General features: G+C 39.2%; 1 protein-coding gene across 2 annotated transcripts in view; it reads right to left on the reverse strand.

Annotated features, from left to right (window-relative positions):
• TTC39C (tetratricopeptide repeat domain 39C) overlaps nucleotides 1-19,952 on the reverse strand; it is a 118,985-nt gene that overhangs the window by 45,060 nt on the left and 53,973 nt on the right. The window contains exons 5-6 of one of the 2 annotated variants that reach the window (XM_012662689.1): nucleotides 12,772-13,126; nucleotides 10,827-10,995 (exon numbers count right to left, since the gene is read on the reverse strand). In XM_012662689.1, coding sequence (XP_012518143.1) covers nucleotides 10,827-10,995; nucleotides 12,772-13,126 — 524 coding nt within the window. Of the gene's footprint in view, nucleotides 1-10,826; nucleotides 10,996-12,771; nucleotides 13,127-19,952 lie in introns of those variants that run through there. The other variant, XM_012662690.1, reaches the window with a different exon arrangement.

Consider the following 19,952-nt stretch of genomic DNA (forward strand, 5'->3'; position numbering starts at 1 on the left):
GAGGAGGGAGGAGGGGACGGGTATTTGTACACACAAGGAGTGCAATGCGCACTACCCGAAGGATGGACATATTTGAAACACGGACTTGGGGTGGGGGAACCAAGGGCAACACACATAAACTAAACATCTGTACCCCCATAATATGCTGAAATAAAAAAACAAACAAACAAACAAAAAACTAGAAATGATTAAGCTTATTGAGGAAGGCATGTCGATAGCCAAGACAGGCTGAAAGCGAGGCCTCTTGTGCCAAACAGTTGGCAAAGTTGTGAATGCAAAGGGCAAGTTCTTGAAGGAAATAAAATGTGCTACTCTGGTGAACATACAAATGATAAGAAAGGAAACAGCTTTACTGTTGATATGAGGAAAGTTTGAGTGGTCTGGCTAGAAGATCAAACCAGCCACAACATTCCCTCAAGCCAAAGCCTAACCCAGAACAAGGCCCTCACCTAACTCGCTTCAATTGTGAGGAAGCTGCAGAAGAAAAGTTTGAAGCTAGAAGAGGTTGGTCCATGAGGTTTAAGGAAAGAAGCTATCTCCATAGCATAATATGTAAGATGAAGCAGCAAGTGCTGATGTAGAAGCTGCAGCAAGTTATCCAGAAGATCTAGTTAAAATCACTAATGAAGGTGGCTGCACTAAACAGCACATTTTCAATGGAGACAAAACTGTCTTTCACTGGAAGAAAATGCCATCTAGGACTTTCATAGCTAGAGGGGAAGAAGTCAATGCCTGGCTTCAAAGCTTCAAAGAAAAGGCTGACTTTGTTGTTAGGGGCTGATACAGTTGGTGACTTTAAGTTGAAGTCAAGGCTCACTTACCATTCTGAAAATCCTAGGGCCCTTCAGAATTGTGCTAAATCTACTCTGCCTGTGCTCTATAAACGAAACAACAACAAAGCCTGGACGACAGCACATGGTTTGTAACATGGTTTACTAAATATTTTACTTAAATATTTTAAGTCCACTGTTGAGACCGAATGCTCAGGAAAAAAGATCACTTTTAAAGATATTACTGTTCATTGACAACACATCTTGTCACCCAAGAGTTGTCTCTGATAGAGATGTGCAAGGATGTTTTCTTTCATGCCTGTTAACACAATGTCCATTCTGCAGCCCATGGAACAAAGAGAAATTTCTACTTTCAAGTCTTATTATTTAAGAACTATATTTTGTAAGGATACAGTTGCCATAGACAGTGATTCCTCTGATGGATCTGGGCAAAGTAAATTGAAAACCTCCTGGAAAGGATTCACCATTCTAGATGCCATTAAGAACATTTGTGATTCATGGGAGGAGGTAAAAATATGAACATTAACAGGAGTTTGGAAGAAGTTTATTTCAATCCTCATGGATGACTTTGAGGGGTTCAAGAATTTAGTGTAGGAAGTAACTGCAGATGTGGTGGAAAGAGCAAGACGACTAGAATGAGAAGTGGAGCCTGAAGATGTAACTGAATTGCTGCAATCCTATAAAACTGGGACAGATGAGGAGTTGCTTCTTATGGATGAGCAAAGAAAGTGGTGTCTTGAGATGGAATCTATGCCTGGTAAAGATGCTACGAGCATTATTGAAATGACGACAAAGGACTGAGAATATTACATAAACTTGGTTGACAAGGCAGTGGTAGGGTTTGAAAGAAATGACTCCAATTTTGAAAGAAGCTCTATTGTGAGTAAAATACTATCAAACAGCATCACATGCTACAAAGAAATCTTTTGTGAAAGGAAGAGTCAATTGATGCAGCAAACTTCACTGTCATATTTTAAGCAATTGCCACAGCCAACCCGACTTTCCGCAACCATCATCCTGATCAGTCAACAGCCTTCGACAGCAAGGTAAGACCCTCCTCCGACAAAAAGATTATGACTTGCTGAAGGTTCCAATGATCATTAGCATTTTTTAGCTATAAAGTATTTTTAAACTAAGGTAGGTATGCTGTGTTTTTAGACATAATGCTGTTGCACACTTGATAAACTACAGTATAGTGTAAACATAACTTTTACATGTACTGGGACACCAAAAAATCTGTGTGACTCACTTTATTGTGCTATTCTCTTTATTGCACTGGTCTGGAACTGAACCTGAAAGATCTCCAAGGTAGGCCTGTATTTCTTACACAAAAGTCATCAAATTTCGTTGAATCAACAGTTTATATCCAAAGAAAGAGAGACTGTATAACACAGAAAATGCACACCCTCAGTAACACTTTTTAAAAACATATTTATGGAGATATAATTCACATACCACAAAATTCACCCACTTAAAGTATACAATTTAACGGCTTTTGATATACTCAGAGTCATACAACCATTACCATGATCTAAATATTTTCATCACCCAAAAAGAAACCATGTACCAAGTAGCAGTCCACTCCACACTCTTCCCTCACCTACCTCTATGCCAAAGCAAGCAATAATCTATTCTCTGCCTCTACAGCTTTGCCTAATCTGGAGATTTCATATAAACGGAATCATATGGCTTTTTTCACATACATGTTTTCAAGGTTCATGTATGCTACAGCATGTATCAGTACTTCATTCCTTTTCATTGCTGAATAATATTCCATCATGTGAATGTATCATATATTGTTTATCTACCCATCACCTGACAAACAATTGAGTTGTCCTCACTTTTTGGTATTATGGATAATAATATAGGCTTATGTTTTCATTTCTCTTGGGTATATTCCCAGGAGTGAAATTGCTGGGTCATATAGTAAATCTATGTTTAACTTTTTTTTTTTTTTTTTTTGAGACAGGATCTCACTCAGTCACACAGGCTGGGGTGCAGTGGCATCATCATAGTTCACCACAACCTCAAACACCTGGGCTCAAGCAATCCTCCTACCATAGCCTCCTGAGTAGCTGGGATTACAGGTGTGAGTCACCACGTCCGGCCTGTTTAACATTTTTGGGAACTGCCAAACTGTGTTCCAAAGTGGCTGTACCATTTTGCATTTCCACCAGCAATGAACAAGAGTTCCAGTTGCTCTGCATCTTTGCCAACACTTTTTATTGACTTGTTATTGGCTGTCTTTTTTATTATAGTTAGCCTGGTAGGTGTGAAATAGTATCTGACTTGGTTCTGATTTGCATTTCCTTAATGACTGATGATGTCAAGCATCTTTTCATGGGCTTATTGGCTATTTACCTATCTTCTTTAGAGAAATATCTCTTTGGATTCTTTGTCCATTTTTTAAATTGGCTTGTCTTTTTTATTATTGAGTTGTAATAGTTCTTTACATATTCTGAATACTAATACCTTATCAGATATGTAACTTGCAAATATTTTCTCCCATTCTGTGGTTTGTCTTTTCTCTTTCTTGATGGTTTTGTTTGTAGCACAAGTGTTTCACTTTGATGTAGTTCAATTTACCCATTTTTTTCTTTCGTCACTCTGTTTCTTTTGTCACTGTGTTTTAGGCAGTGATTTCTTAGATGTGACACAGTCTAAGAAATCAGTGCCTAACCCAAAAGTTTTATAGTTTTAGATCTTACATTTAGGTCTATGTTCCATTTTGACTTAATTTTTGAGTATGGTATGAGATAAACGTCCAAATTCATTCTTTTGCATGTAAACATTCAGTTGTCCCTGTTGAAAATACTATTATTTGCCCATTTATTTGTCTTAGTGTCCTTGTCAAAAGTAAATAAATTATAAAACTAAGGTTTGTTTCTTGACTGTCATTGATTATATGTCTATTCTTATGTCAGTACCACACTGTCTTGATTTCGTTGTAGTAAGTTTTGAGATTAGGAAGTATGAGTCTTCCAACTTTGTCCTTCTTTTTCAAGATTATTTTGACTATTCTGGGTCCCTTGAGTTTGGGATAATGTTGTCAATTTCTGCAAAAAAAAACAAGCTGTGATTTTTGATAGAGATTTAATTAAATCTGTAGCTCAATTAGGGGAATACTGCCATCTTAACAATATTGAGTCTTCTGATACAAAACATTGGATGTCTTTTCAGTAACATTTTAAGAACTATCTTTAAACTGCCTTAATTTGCATCATTATGTAAGTAAAAACAAATAGAAATATTAATAAAATCATGGGGTGGAATACTGATGCTGATACCATGCACAAAATAATGAATAATTATACTCTGACTCACTATTCTTGAATATAATCTCTTATCATTAACAAGAGCTACAGAGCTTTTCATACTCTTTGATTCTAACAATGCTACCACAGAGCTATAACCCAAGGAAACAACTCAATAAAAAAAATGGAAAATATACTAAGATATTTTTTGTAGTACTTGCTATCCCAGTGAAATATTAGGAAACAGCAACATTCAAATATCCCAACAATTTCCCAATAAAAGGAGAATATCAAGTTATTAACACAATTGAAATCTAAATAGTCTGCCCGCATACCAATTTTTTTTATAAAACTATGTTATTACATGTAAACATTAGATTTGTAACCAAAATGCATAAAGTCTCATATGTGTATTCTAAAGATTGCAAAATAATTTGAAGTAGGACAGCTAGAATTTAATTATCACTGGGTTATTTTTGTGAAGTTGCTTAACATCTTAAAATAAACTATTATGTATGTGTTTTGAAAGGAGAAGATCTTGTCACCTGTAGCATGCAGAAGGACACATTATGACAACCCACTTACTGACATGCAATTCAGCACTAATGCTGCTGAGTAGCAGAATCGGTTTAGCAATATTGCGATCGAGGTCGCCTACCAATAGATTATACATTGACCCCTACCCTTAGGACTATGGCTGATGTAGGCAAGGGAGAGCTCATCCTCTTAGGCACACTTAGGAAGCTTAGGGACATAAATCAACATTAACCTTCTACTTGCTTTTCAACCCAACAGACAGAGCTAAAAGAATAGCAGGCATATTGGGGTTACTGTCATCTTCTCATTTCAGTTAACAGTCATTAAACCACACGATATGGATTTATCTCACTGGAAAGTGAAGACAAATACATCCTCCATCTCTCCTACACCAGATTAAATCAATCTCTCATTTTCTGTACTTCTAAGAATAAATCGCAACCCTCTTTTTTGGTGCCTGAAGTAATTAAAAGAACCACGTGGAATGGAGGAAGAGGAGACTACAAATAACCGAACTTCAGAGAATTATTTCTCTTCCTGCATTGCCTTTTTCCTGAGCCTATAAATAACAACATTACATCACGCTGACAGGGCATGCTGTTCAAATACAAAAAGGCAGGCTTGCCCTTCAACAGATGCAAAGAAAAGCTGCCACCAAACAGCTCAGATAATGTCAACATACCCCAGAGACGGGAGTGGGGCACAGGCCCTCTGTGTGTGGCACTTGTGCACTGGCCCCCGCTGTCCACGACCACCGCAGGTCTCCCTGCTCGGTCTGATAAATGAATCACCAAAGGGGTCAATGTCCCCTCTCCTGTCCCTGCCACCATCATGAACTGCACAAACATGAGCAATGCAGACCTCCCACTTATTCTGGGGGTCACCAATGAAAACTGGAATCTTATCTTAATAAAAGTACAAAGAGAAAGCTCTAAGGCCACCTTTAAAAAGGTACCTCTTGCAGTTGATATCTGAAATAATGGGTGGACCAAAGGTCCTGAGACAGAACACAGGCACGCCGGGCCAGGAGTGTGAAGCAAGGCTTTCACACAGAACTTCACTGGGAATAGAAAATAAGGGAAGAAACTCCATCCTCCTGTAAGGAACTGGGACCTCGGGGTGACATAAACATGGTGAAGTAAAGGTCAGGCACCAAAGCGGTCCCTGCAGACACTGCTCATGGGGGGAGAAAGCACTTGCCACCACCATCGTGCCTTTCTCAGCAGGGAGGGAATGCAAAACAGCAGGGCAGAAAAACAAACAAATAAGGCAGCTTCAAAGAAGAGAATGATTATATATAATTAGGGTTCCAGAAGCAGGACTATGCCTGCCGCATCATTCCAAATGGTAGGACACACTAGCCCCTCCTGAGCTACGCATTATTTGATTCTTGATTCCGGACACACGGAAGCCACGGATACATCTGCGGCTTATTTATAGTTGGGAGCTGCTGACAAGGCAAATAGACCAATATGTTTTTTCCATGTTCGTCTCTGTGTGTATATAACATACATGTATATATGATACATGCGTACAGGACACATATTATACACACATACACACAAATAGATAAAGTTCGTTGTAACTTCTTCAGCGTGGCCTCTAGGCCTTGTACAAATCTCGACTTTGACCTCGGGAAGTCCTACTGCAATTGTTTGAGAGGCAATTATAGTAAAAGTGCCCTCCCAGTCTCAGCTCCAGAAGTATAGGGCCTCATGCATTCTCATTTCAGTATGCCCAGCAGAAAGCACAGAGCTTCATTTAATGCATTTACTTTTTACTTCATTTCAATTTATTCAATTCAGTTCTTTATAACCACTGCTTTGAAACAGAAGTGTGACTCTAAAGAAATGAAACTGATTCTTTAGCCAGACATTTGAATTTAAGTATTTGATTCAGTATTCTTATTAGGAGGCCATCCTCTTATTCAATTATCAAGACATTTTTGCACCATCTTCTTTGGAACTGGCTTTCGAAACACATTTAGGTGCCACATAAGACAAGTAGATAGTCCTTGATAATCAGCTTCCTTTCTTAACTAAGAAATGACAATACTCACATCGAGCAACAGATTTGCTGCCAATAGACTCATCTATTCGTTCAACAAATATACATTGAGGGCCAGTCCTGTGCTAGGCCCAGATTTGTTTCCCAAAACCAAACCCAAGGTTTTAAAATGTCAGCATGCAGGATGTTCATGACGTATGGGCTCAAGCTCAGGAGACAGTTTCAAAATAAGTTCTCAAAACGTTTACATAATAGCAACTTCATTAGAATGTGGTCATTAACTTTACAGAAAATTACTTTCATTCATTCAAATATTTAAGCATTTAGAGATGAATAGACTAATATTAAAAATTAGTGACATTACTAAATAGGCACACCATATGATGTGTGTATACAAAAGTATGTATGTATGTACAGAAAAATAAATACATACATATGTATGTTATATACAAAGCAGATTGTTAAAGTTGGAGGGGAGAAAAGTTGTGCAAATCTATATTACATAAAGAAAAAAAGAAAAAAGAAGGGTAGATAATAAATAATAAAGGGTAATAATAAAGGGTAGATGATAAAAAATAAAAATAGTTCACTAAAATATAGACTTGTTCCTAATACTTTAAAAATAATCAAGAAAGAAAGAAAAATACTCATTAATCACTTGTATCTTAATGGACTTAACACGACTGTAAGTTTAACTGGATGAAAATTAAGTGAACATTAATGAAAAATACAAAATTCAAAATTGTAAGTACCAATTCACATTTGAAAATTGAGATTACTATGTAACACATAGGTCCACTTCTTAATAGCTGTTTGCATTATAGAAATTCAGGGAAGAGTTAATAGCTGTATAATACTGACAGCCCCTATTGCTACCTCCACACCCATTTTGCCAATCACAGGCCTCGCTTTCCTGACAGCTCTCAACATCAAAACAAGTTCTTTCTCCCAAAAAGAAAAAAAAATGAAAAAGAAGATTTGATACTCGACTTCCCAGGCTTAAGCACTCAGCAGGAATAACAGCAACCATCACACCATTACTTAGAGTTTACCACATGCTAGGTACTGTATTAACCCATTCATTCCTCCCAGCAACGTGACAGGTACACACACACACACACACACACACACACACACACACACACACACTGGACGACTTAAGGAAGACAAGGTAAATAGTAAGGACAACACAAGGAGCAGGGAAGGTTCAAGGTGGGGGTATTGCAGACACGCAGCGGGGAGAAGCAGAGGCAACGAGGAAAGAGAATTCTTCCTGCAGTCAGGCAAAGAAAATCCTGTGCTCACCAGCTGAGGTGCAAATGGACGCCAAGCACCACCAAAGCGTAGCATTTCACTGCAAGTTCAAGAGAGGCCACAACAACAGAAGCTACTGAAGCCATTTCAACCAGGTATATGTGAGTGGCAGGATAGGAGCAGATCTGTTAAAGAAATCGTCCTCCCATATGCCTTCTAAATAGATCCAAACAACGAAGGGCAAAGTATATAAAAAGTCATTAATGAAATTAACAGAGAAAGTGGACACTGCACATGATTTGCAAATAAAGAGCACAGGAAAATGAAACTGATGGGCACATGCTGCACTGGTCACCCTGAATGATAGCAAGCTTACACAAAAGCAGCTGTTCAAATACTTTTGCAGAATCTGAGTCACTGAGGAAACTAAGTTGGTGTCATATGATGCACCTGCCTAAATTAGAGCCCCAAGGCCACATCTGTGAGTGCGTGTTGATAAGAACTCGAGGCCCTATCTCTAACATAAAGGTTCACTGAAAAGAAAAAAGATTACTTGCAAGCAAATTAATCATCTGAGCCATGCATGTTTTCATAAACTGAGTCAAGGCCTTAGAGGCCCTCTGCAAATGAAGCATGCCACCATCTGATGCCTTCCTACATATGTACTTGGGAAGATCAATGAAACACTGGTGTCTGGGCACCTTGAGGATAATAACAACCACATTTCAGGTTAGCCCTAAAATCTTTTCATCCTCTGGACCTTTGGGAAGAACCAAACAGAAACACTTACCACATTTTGCTTGGCCCTGAAGCAGCAGCTCACTAAACAAGAGCAATGACAGATCTTGTGTCCTTTTTCTTAAAACCAAATACCAGTTAAGTAAGCAAGCCATTCCACCATCAAGAAGTTCTAATATCTACCCTCTGTGCTCTGATCAGAATTATCTACCCCAAAGAGATTGAATATTTGCTAAGAGCTACAATGTGGACTATGCACCTCCAAGGAGCATATTTATAGGAATCCTTTGTTGGAACTGTGGCTTCCTTATTTCTAGAACCATCCCAACAACAATGAATGATCACTTACTTTTAGCACTCACGCAGTCCCTTATAGGAATTAATCGTGGCACAAACTAAAACCATGCCAAATTAAGTTTTTTGGCAAAAAAAATTATCAGTTTAACCAATTTTTGTTTTAAAATGAAAAATTAACTCCAACTGCAAGCATGAAAAAATATAAATATTGACTTTTATATTTCTGTTTAACAGCTTCAAAACCCAATTTAGAGCATTCATTCATCAGTAGAGTAAAGGGAGATAATTCTAATCAATAAATGCCTACTGCTACGGTACCTCACTGCCCTGTTGCTCACAATTTTAAACTTCAGGCTTTTACCCCTGCAAATCTCTGCCGAACACTGAATCTAGTATTGTCACACTCAAAGCTATTCAAAATGTATAATGTCTGTCCTTTAAGAAATTTAAATCTGTGAAAACACTCATCCTGTACCTACCTTTGATTTCACAGATGGCTTAGTCAATTTAAAATTTTCTTTTACATTGTTATTTCCTCCTGCGCAAACCCAAGGGAATACAGAAACTTCAACAGTCTGAACATCTTTCCCTATAAGTAGGGCCCTAACCCTAAATTTTAAGGGAAAGAATGTTGACAAATAGACCAGAACTATGTTTTTAAAAGCAAGAGAAAAAAGGGAGAAATACAACCAAAGGCTTACGAGCCTGAATGCAAATAAAACTGTTTCAAGATAATGAGAAGAAAAATAAGTTGGACATGGGTTTAGACATGGGTTTAAATAATTCAGATCCTGGTGAGCTTTCTGCACTATATTTCATTTATAAACTATTGGTATAATCTCCAAAATACATCTTCCACATATAAAGGGCTTAGAGAAAGTTAAGAGAATTGTTCTGAGGAGTCCTCAGATTTAAGAAGTCACTTTGCAAAGGAATAAAATGATTGGGGAAGTGATTTAACTTCATTCCCTCACTGCCACCCCCACCCAATGAACAAATCATCCCTGTGCCCATAAAAGCCCTCCTAGGCAAAAATCTTCAAAGGGACTCATAGGGTTTGCTGGGGGCTGACTTGCAGAGTGCCTGGAAAACTGGGGCACAGATGATGTTAAAACCTCAAACCGATTCACTGGTGACCATTGGTAAGGACAAGGACGGTGCACCCAGCATAACAGCAACCTTCTTTCATACACATGACTGATTTCTTGTATTGTTATTTTTCTACAAACCCTCATAACCTCAAGCAAGCAGATAAAACAGAGATGCAAAGGAGAAGGAGAATCTTCGAAACATCAGGGCATTTCTCGTATTGGAGGGAGACAATCCGGGCTCACTCACTGGGTGAACTCAGGAAGTTACCTGAAGTCCTCTCAGATTCCTGTTTTTGTTTTTGGTTTTTTTTCCCTATACCATTCAGATGACAAATTTACATCTATGTCATAGAGTTGTTCTGAGAATTAAATGGGTAGCGTGTGTAAAGTTCTTGACATAGTTTCAAGCCAAATTAAGCACATGAAAATGTGACAAAAGCCACTATTATTTTAAAGCTGATGCTGCCCTGACATTTAAGGTAGTAACTTTTGTATAAATCAATTGTTAGCCAGGACCAAAATTTAGAAATACATTATTAGTAACTCAGAGAGGGAAAAAATTGTATTTTGTGGTTTTCAACTAAGAGGACTTAATAATGCTACAAACCTTAAGCTTCAAGTACACCAATCTCGTCTCACTACCAAGCAAGAATCGTACCCCTCCTTCGCCCTTGTCTCCTGAACAGACGGTAACTGACTAACATCCTGCATTCCTGGAAGGTTCTTCCTTAGCAATGACACAACGAAAAGCAAAAGAACAAAATGTTCCCGGGCCCTGTGACATTCTGGCTTGTTTTGATATTAGTCCTCAAGTGAGAATTAGAGATTATTTTAAAAAGAAGAGGAAGGTACAGTACCTCTAATCGTTGTATCCGTCCCTTGAAAAACATAAAGAGGGAAGAATTGGGGTAAGCAGCTTCTTTTTTGAGGAGAATTTCCTTAGCTTCATCCAGGCCTGCTTTGTTATCACTGCCATCCAAGGCAAAAAACGGGCGGACCACGGTATGGTACCAGAGCAGTGCTAACCTAAAAGAAGGAGACAAATTTTGAGCAAATCATTTTTCTTATGTTGTTTCTATTTTTTAAAAAATAAGCACATGTTCTTCTAACACACACTCTTTCCAAAAAAAACTTACTATGCAGTTTTTGAAGAAGTAAAATCAGAATGTCTTCCCCATTTTAGTTTTGTCAATATTTGGAAAACTGCAACTTTAGCACAACATAGAAATCATCATATACACATCCTTCTATCAGGTGAGATGATAATAAGGTAAGAGAAGTATTTAGCTTTTCTGAACCTTCTGGATGGATCGCTCAAGAGATGACTGATTAAAATCTCCAAATTCTACACCTTGCTCATCAATGCACACATTTGAAATAGGAACTGGTGACCATGAATTTACTGTCCCCTCGTAAGAAAAGCTTTACTCTTTTTGCAAAAGGAAAATGTTGGCTTCCCTTATGCTCACAAAGGTCAGGGTGTAAGCTAGAACTCAAATTTAAATATAGAAACCACAGACACAAATGAGACTACATTAGTGACAGGACCATGACAGCATCCTGCCAACCCTTGCTCTGGCCTTCGAGGATGTTCAATTTAAAAGACAAGCTAATAAATAAATTACTTAAAATTCCCTTACTTGAAACCCATTACTTTCAAGAAAAATGCCATGTTAAACTAAATAAACAAAACAGGTTCACTGGGATTTGCTTTCATGAATAGAGAAAAATGTTTAACCAACATATCAAATATTTTTATGTAAATGAAACTTCTGGTATGCTCGTAAATTTCATCCTCCTGTGGAGCTCATACTATTTACATTATTAACTCCATTCACTTCTTTCTCAGGTATAAGCACAAAATAATATTAAGATATATAGAGACAAATGATCACAAGTTACAAATCTGTTCATTCAAATTAACAAAGGACTGCTGTTTGTGTAAATGAGTTTGGGGAGGCACAAATATTTTTTAAATGAAACATTAATGATATTTTTAGTAGCTATCAACTAGGAGTTAACATCCAAATTTCTCAATAGTGACCCAAGTAGAAATAGTGCTAAAGTCCTCTGTGATATCAAGATTTTTTGGGAAAATTTTGACAAGTGGTATAGTGTTGGACAATGAACATCTGGTCATTAAATCACAAATGGTAGATATTTGCCAGATTAAAAAAAAAGTCACATCACTTTTAACTGACGTAGAAATGGGTGAATCCTCACTCTAGATATTACATCAGCTTCCCCATGTTCTCTGGTTTAAATAATTTTTATTTACGTTTAGACTGAACACGAATAAGTTCAGTCTAAGTAACATGACTTAATTTAGTGGAATAGCACAAAATATCCAGGCCACATATAAGAAACCAATTGACCACCTATATCATCCAGCAAAATTACCCAACATGAGGATTCTTCATAAGAATAAAAATTTCAGAACAACAGAAAAGGCTGATCTTTTTTGTCTCCTGAGTCCAAAAATCAGGATCATGAATCTCGGTGACTCTGGTCAAAGTCAAAAGAACTGCTTAAAAAACCATTTGAGGTTGAAAGATAAGGTCACTTAACCAGTTTAAAATACAGGAGTCATGAGACTTATGAACAGTGCCTTGTTCCCTAACTAAAGTCAAAACTGCCACCACCACCATGGAACACGGTCCCCGGTGTTACACTGTAAGACAAGGCACACATCCTGTCAACCAGTCATCATTTTACTTGAAGTTTCCTTTAAAGTCTTTGATTGTGGTTTACTTACTTTCAACACTATAGTATCTACCAAAGCATTGCAATATAGCTACTCACGTAGCTAAAGGGGCCTTCATGTCCTTACTTTCGCTTGCATACATCAGTGAAGAAAGCCCCTGTAGGCGGTCTCCAGGAAAACCCAGCAGGTTGATGATTTTGAGCAGGTTTGGGGGCACCATGGATATGCAAAGGTGAAAAAGGCCATATCCAAAGCTAACAGCACCTTTCAGTCTGTTTAGAGATTCCTCAGACACCCCTTCAGCCACAATGTGATTATCATTTGCAGCATCAGAAGCCAAGGACTCTTCAGTTAGCTTCTTCTGATGTAGCTCCTGAAGGGCATTGATGTCCAGATAGCATTTATTGTAAATCTTCCAGGCCTTCCTAAGGATCCACCCACCTTTTATATAGGCTAAAAAGAGAAGGAGAGAAAAGCATTCAAAAACAAGCCTTCAAAATAATTTTTATATGTGAATAGTAAAGGATATTGAAAAATAATCCAAAAGTCAAGTAAAAATTTAAAAACATAAAAATTATTAGCTATCACTGCACCCTTTTTTTCTTCATAGTGCTTACTGAAATACCTTATTTCTTTTTGGTTTCTCTTCACTACGCTAGATGACCACTGGCAAAAGCCATGTGTTTTTTGTTCATTGTTTCATCAAGCCTCGCATGCAGTAGCTAGGGCAGAGTATATAATACATGCTGAAAGAAAGAAAGAATGAATGAATGCATCACTTGAACCCAACTTTTTTTTTTTCCATGTGTTCTGTGAAAGCCTCCACCACGTTTCTTAACTACTGTGGTGCTTTCCTAATAAACCTCTTTTTTAAATCATACATTTGTCTACCCTGTGTTTCCTTCTTAGCCTAGTTTACCGTTAAATTTATACCCAAGCACCAAGCATGGCATCTTGCCAAAAAATAAAACAAGCAAACAAAAAGGATTAATTGATATTTACTGCGTAAAAAAATGGCCAGTTTATTACCAAAAAAGTCATTCATGTTAAATGCAGAAATGCAAAGAATCCCATATTTGCCTAGATCTGATGTCTACTGTGTGGCTTAACATGCCTTAGTAGAATGGCTTTATCTGGTCTATGACAATGGCATTTACCCATGGTCCCAATCCAGAGGGACTCCCAGTGAGGAGGGTAGCAAAGAAAAAGTCACTGCACATCATAGGGTGAAAATCTGTTATTAAAGCCACTTCTATTATTTCCCATTAGGCCAATTTTTCTTACTAGAGCCCACTCAAGAACATGGACACAAAGAAGACTTCAAGAATAAGAGGTAAGACGTGGGATTTACCGCCATCCCTGGCCCACTGGCCCTCAGACAAACCCTCAGGACCTTGCTGTCAACTCTCCTAAGAACATTTCACCTTCAGGGGAATAGTGGGGGTAGGGGGAGGTCGATTTATATGTGATTATCTGAGAGCATCGTCACCACATTCTTGAGGAAAGGCTTGTCTGTAGGGAATCCTATGTAGAATAAAACTCTCACAACTACAAGAGAGCTTATCCACTAGGCACTGTCACTAATATGATACCGGCTCTGACTCTCATGTACAATGGGACAACATGAACTGTCACAGACTTCCAGGTCTTTTAGAACAGCAGGAAAATAAGGTTTTAAAATGTTATTTTTAAATTTCAGAAAATATGCAATATAAAATAAAAATCTGATTTACAAGTGCCTAATCTCTGAATTGAAGGTGATATGAGAATATATGGTATGTGCAGAAAAGAGTTAACATAGTAGGCCTGATGGCTACCCTTCAAAAGGACTGCTAACCAAGTTGGCCCTTGGCTGAACCGCAAACTTGCAAAGTTCTTAGCACTCCCAGAACTGGTAAGAATGGCTCACCGTGTGTGTCTAAACTGTACGAGCAATAGGGTTTATACCAAACGTCTGCTTTATTTCTGAGGGTCTGGAATTTGAGTATGTGCCAGGCAGGGCGGTGCCTACATCATTAGGCCCCAGTAAAAACTCTGGGCACTAAGTCTCTAATGGGATTCGCTGGTTGGTAACATTTCATTTGTGTTGTCACAACTCGGTGTTGGGGGAATTGAATGTGTCCCGTGTGACTCAGCAAGAACAGATCCTTGGAAGCTTGTGCCTGGTTTCCCCTGGGCCTCACTCTACATGCCTTTTCCCTTTCTTATTTTGCTTTGTATACTTTTGCCGTAAGAAATCGCAGCTGTGAGGATGACTATATGCCGAGTCCCCAAGCAAATCATCAAAGCTGGGGGTGGTCTTGGGGACCCCTCAATCCATGGGTATCAAGCTATTGGTTTACTTAAGAAGATCAATTTTCTGACAAACGATGCCCATATCTCCTATGGGATCACAATTAAAAACACAACCGTGCTGCATGTTCTGAGTGATTAATGGCCTACAGTCTACGTCCACTGAAAAGAATGCTATGAGCTAGAATGAACAAGTAAAATAAATTAGTTCATAAATTTTTTTTAAAGGGAACTATTTTTGTAACTTTATAATGATAAAAGTAATACACATTTGAAACAATTTCCTTTCAGTTGGTTTAATTTAACAGAACTATTTACTGTACAAACACTACATTTCAGGCACCGTTCTGGGTGATTCTTCCTTTAAGAGGCTCAATGACTTTTTTCCCTCCTAAATGGAAGTACGATGGGAAAAGACAGGTTTGAGAAAACCCTGGAGCTTCTTGTATACTAACACAGTGGTTTAAATTTTGGATTCATCTTACGTGCCTACAAACAAGAAAGATGGTTCTCAGTTCTGGTCCAAAGAGCTGAAGATTTAATAGAAAGGCAGAAAAAGAATAAATAGGAAACTAGAATATATATATATATATATATATATATATATATATTCTTGAAAACACAAAAGTCTTTGGGATCCGATTGAAAACAGATAATCATTGGCTACAGATAACAAAAGACAATTTACAAAACCCTAAAAATATTAATCAACTATTAATTAAGTTTATATTACATGCCTGGGACTGTGCTTGGCATCTGAGGGACATGAAAGAACTATAAAACATAATCCAGGCCCTCCAAATGCCCACAATAAAATAAGAAAACAAACATAAATGAAAAAAAGAAGCATACAACATTATATTTTATTAAATATATATTTAAATAAATATATATTTGTTTAAATGATCCTCTGGGCCATATCTATAAGAATGAAAACAAATAATGGTGAGATTATGAGTGAATTGTCCTTTTTTATTTCCTTTTTTGTCATTACATTGTTTTCCATGTAATAAATACATAAATAAATTTAAAAGTGCAGAATAAGTATGGCAGGATTTCGGTATGAAACTTTACCCCCTCCCATCGCTATCTCTAACTGGAAATTTGGAGGGAAAAATGTAACTCCATGTTATCCTGTATTTTCCAGGCTACCTTAGCCTTATTGCAGGAAGCGGAGCTTGCATGAAGGGAAAGGCAATGTTCCGGGAGAAAGGAACAGAAGTGTGAGTACGAAGGAGCAGATGGGCAAGCTGTTCAGAGGCAGAGTGACACAGGGGACACCCTGGGACAACAGAGAGCACGTACAGCTGAGGAGGGAACACCTGCTACCAGAGAAATGGAAATGTCTGAAATTGGGGTTGAAGAGAGTACAGTTAGAGAAATGAATTGTGACAAGCTGGATCTCAGGTGAGGAATTACAAAAATGGATGGTAGAACTGGAGACAACAAACACCAGAATCCACCAGCTTCTGACTACATGGAACTTAGTCAATAAAACATGAAAACTACATAGCAAAATCCTCATTTTTATAGGATAAAAATGAAAAGAATTCAACACGTCTTTAATTTCATGCTTAAGATAGGAGCATCAGTGCTGATGTCTAAAAGGACATGTTAAACACTCAGTAAGAACAAGCTTTAAGGCCCTTAATTTGAGCCAGGGAAATAGAACCCAAAGTTTTGAACTGAGTTAAAGATTATAAATTGAAATATGTGCAAAAAAAACCTTATTACACACAACAAGAGAGATTTTGCTTTTATTAGGGTTATTAAGTATGAAATATCCAATTTCCTTAAGTACTAAGTTAGACAGTTGATATCTCTGACATTTCACTTTGACACTTTTTGTTTTATTTTTATTGTGAAGGACATCCTCGGTCTTTCAAATGCACAATTCGGCTTGTGATTATCTTTCAAAGTTTTTTTTAGAGCAATTTTTGTGAAACCATGGATACATTAAAAATTTGTGTTATTTTCAAATATGAGTTCCATCGCAGAACCAATGCAGCACAGACAGCTCAAAATATCAACAAAGTGTTTGGGAAAGATGTGGCTAATGAACGCACAGTAGGTCGGTGGTTTGTGAAGTTACGTTCTGGTGATTCTAATCTGGAAAATGAGCCACATGGACAACCTGACACCAAGGTGGCTAATGATGAGCTGAAAGCCGTAGTGGCAACGAATTCATCTCAACCTACATGTGAATTAGTAGCAAGGTTTGACGTTACTATTCCAACAAAATCGGACCATTTGAAACAAATGGGCAAGGAAAAGAAGCTGGATAGATGGGTTCCGCATGAATTAAATAAGCACCAGAGGAGAAATCATCTCGGAGATTGCCTTTCTTTGCTATCACGACATAAAGGCGAACCGTTTCTATACCATATTGTTACATGTGATGAAAAATGGTTTCTTTTTGAGAATCGCAAGCATTTGGCACAATGGTTGGATAAAGATGAAGTGCTGAAACACAGTCCAAAACCAGATATTTATCAGAAAAAGCTAATGGTGTCTGTTTGGTGGTCCAGCATTGGTATTATCTACTACAGCTTCATGAAACCTGGTCAATCAATTACAGCGGATGTCTACTGCAACCAATTGGACAAAATGATGAGGATGCTTGCCATTAAGCAGCACAGTTTGGTCAACAGACACAGGCCAATCCTCTTGCAAGACAACACTCGACCACATGTCACACAAACAGTGCTGCTCAAACTATAGCAGCTGGACTTGGAAACTTTCTGTCATCTACTATATTCACCAGACCTTACACCAACTGCCTACCACATCTTCCAGGCTTTGGACCATTTCTTGCAGCAAAAAATATTTAATTCTCAACAAGCTGTGGAAAACACCTTTCACATTTTTTTTGCCACTTGCTCTCCAGGTTTCTTTGCTGCTGGCATAAACAAGCTACTATTGAGATGGCAAAACTATGTCGATAGTTTAGGTGCAAACTTTGATTAATTGTACTGCTTCTTTGTTTGAGATATGCTTGATTTGAAATCGGACATGTCATATTTAATGACCTATACTACTTTCCTGTGTTCAACTTGGCACTGAACAGGTTTCCCAGGACTTGTCCTACTTCCCATCCCAAACTCTGAACCCTCCAGCCACAGCCAGACCCCACCGGTTGAGGCAAAGGTCAAGGGAGGACGCAGCAGAGAGCAGCATGCCCTGCACTGCAGCCACCATAGGAGACACTCTGGCAGCTCCACACAGCAATGCAGCCAACGAGCACACATCTTCCCGACAAGCAGAGAACATAGCACTCAAGAGCCCCACACTCCGCATTGCCTGCCATCCGCTCCTCTAAATCATTCGGCCATCCTTATCTCCCTGGGCCTGTGGAAGGAGGCAGAGAGAGCAGAAAACCACAGACAACTTGTCCCACCCTATTAGGGCCAGGCGGCAATCAGCAGAGAGCTGGAGGGCAGATAGGAAACCCTGCCCTGTATGGGGGTGGAAGTCCTTCCTAGGAAAGGACAAGAGTCACCTGGAAAATGAATGTATCAAGTTACCCTAAATTGATCTTGGAAGAAATTTTGTCATTTTTCAGGGAGATTGTATCTGGTGAGCGCACCTGCCATAGCATCCTGTCTGTTCACCTGTCCTAGAATGAGGCTGCTTAGCCCCACAGGGGAAGGTAAATTCTGGCTTCCTTTCTTGTGACCCAAATCATAGACTTCGAAGGACAAAAGACAATTAAGTTTCACTGGTCAGCCCACCTCCTCCTCAACAGACTTCTAATAGGTGCACTTCTCCAATCCCACTATCTTTCCTGGATGGTGTTGCCTTTCTTCCACTCCCTCCCTTTAATTCACATAATGCACCCACCACCACGTGCTACACAAAGGCACCACAGCTGCCCGGGACGTGGAGAGGGAAATGGACCTTCATTCTTTATAACCCTGCTGGGGGACAGGATCAGGGGTCCTGATCTTCCTTCCCAAAGGTTCGGAATCACTCATTTCCTCTGCAACCTCTGTGACAAACTTATACGTCCACTGGTTAAAGTATCTCCCTGAATTAGAACTTACTTACTTATCTTTTCTCGCCAAACCATGAGCTCCCCCAGGGCAAGAGCTGCATCTCATCCACATCTAGACCACCAGCATGTATGGTCTCACAGCATCTGACACGGAGTAAGTGCTCAGTGAATGTGGGACAGAGGGTAAAACAGCAGGTGGACGGACACAGTCCCTGCTCTGAAGGATTTACTGTCTAACGCTTTAGGCGGACACGTAAATAAAGTTCGTGTTGCTGTGTGGTGGCTGCTGTACCTGGCGATGTACCCAGTACACGTGGCAGAGCAACAAAGGCCAGGCTGATGAAGTCCATGGGGAGGGAGTGCAGGGAGGAAGGAGGCCTGGGCTGCACTCCACCAGGCAAGAGAGAAAGAGCAAAGGGGTGCAGGCGTCCAAGCCGAGGGGAGAGGCTGAACAAAGGCACGAGGTGGCAGAGGGATTCGGGGGATGGTGAGGAGCTCTGGGTGCTAGATAGAGGTACGGGAGGGCAGCAGGCCAGGAAGGGGACAGGTTCTTACATGGCACCCAAAAGAGGAACTGGAACTTTACCTTGCAGGCGAGGAAGGCCAGCCTGGCATTCAAAGCACAGATGTAAGGGGTTTTCGGAAGGTGGTTCCAGCAGCAACGCAGAGAGTGTGGACCGGAGGACAGCAAGAGGCAGTGGGAGGCAGTGGGCGGCTCCTGCTCTATCTCAGGGCTAGCTTCCCAGGGCACAGGGAGCAGGTGAGGGAGAAAGCCCTGAGAAACTTGGGTCACTGGGCCACCAGAAAGGTGGTGGCACAAGTAACCAAACTAAGGTGATGGGGAAATGGTGAGAACACTAGGAATTCAGTGAGGAAACAGGAAAATCAGGGCTCCAGCCCTGGGTCTGTCATCACCAACAAGATGTGTGACTCATTCATCCTCAACCATCTCACCTGTCACATAAGGAGAACAATCTCATTCAAGGACAATTC

Source organism: Propithecus coquereli, unplaced genomic scaffold, assembly GCF_000956105.1.
Source record: "Propithecus coquereli isolate 6110/MARCELLA unplaced genomic scaffold, Pcoq_1.0 Scaffold773, whole genome shotgun sequence".
Taxonomy (NCBI): Eukaryota; Metazoa; Chordata; class Mammalia; order Primates; family Indriidae; genus Propithecus; species Propithecus coquereli.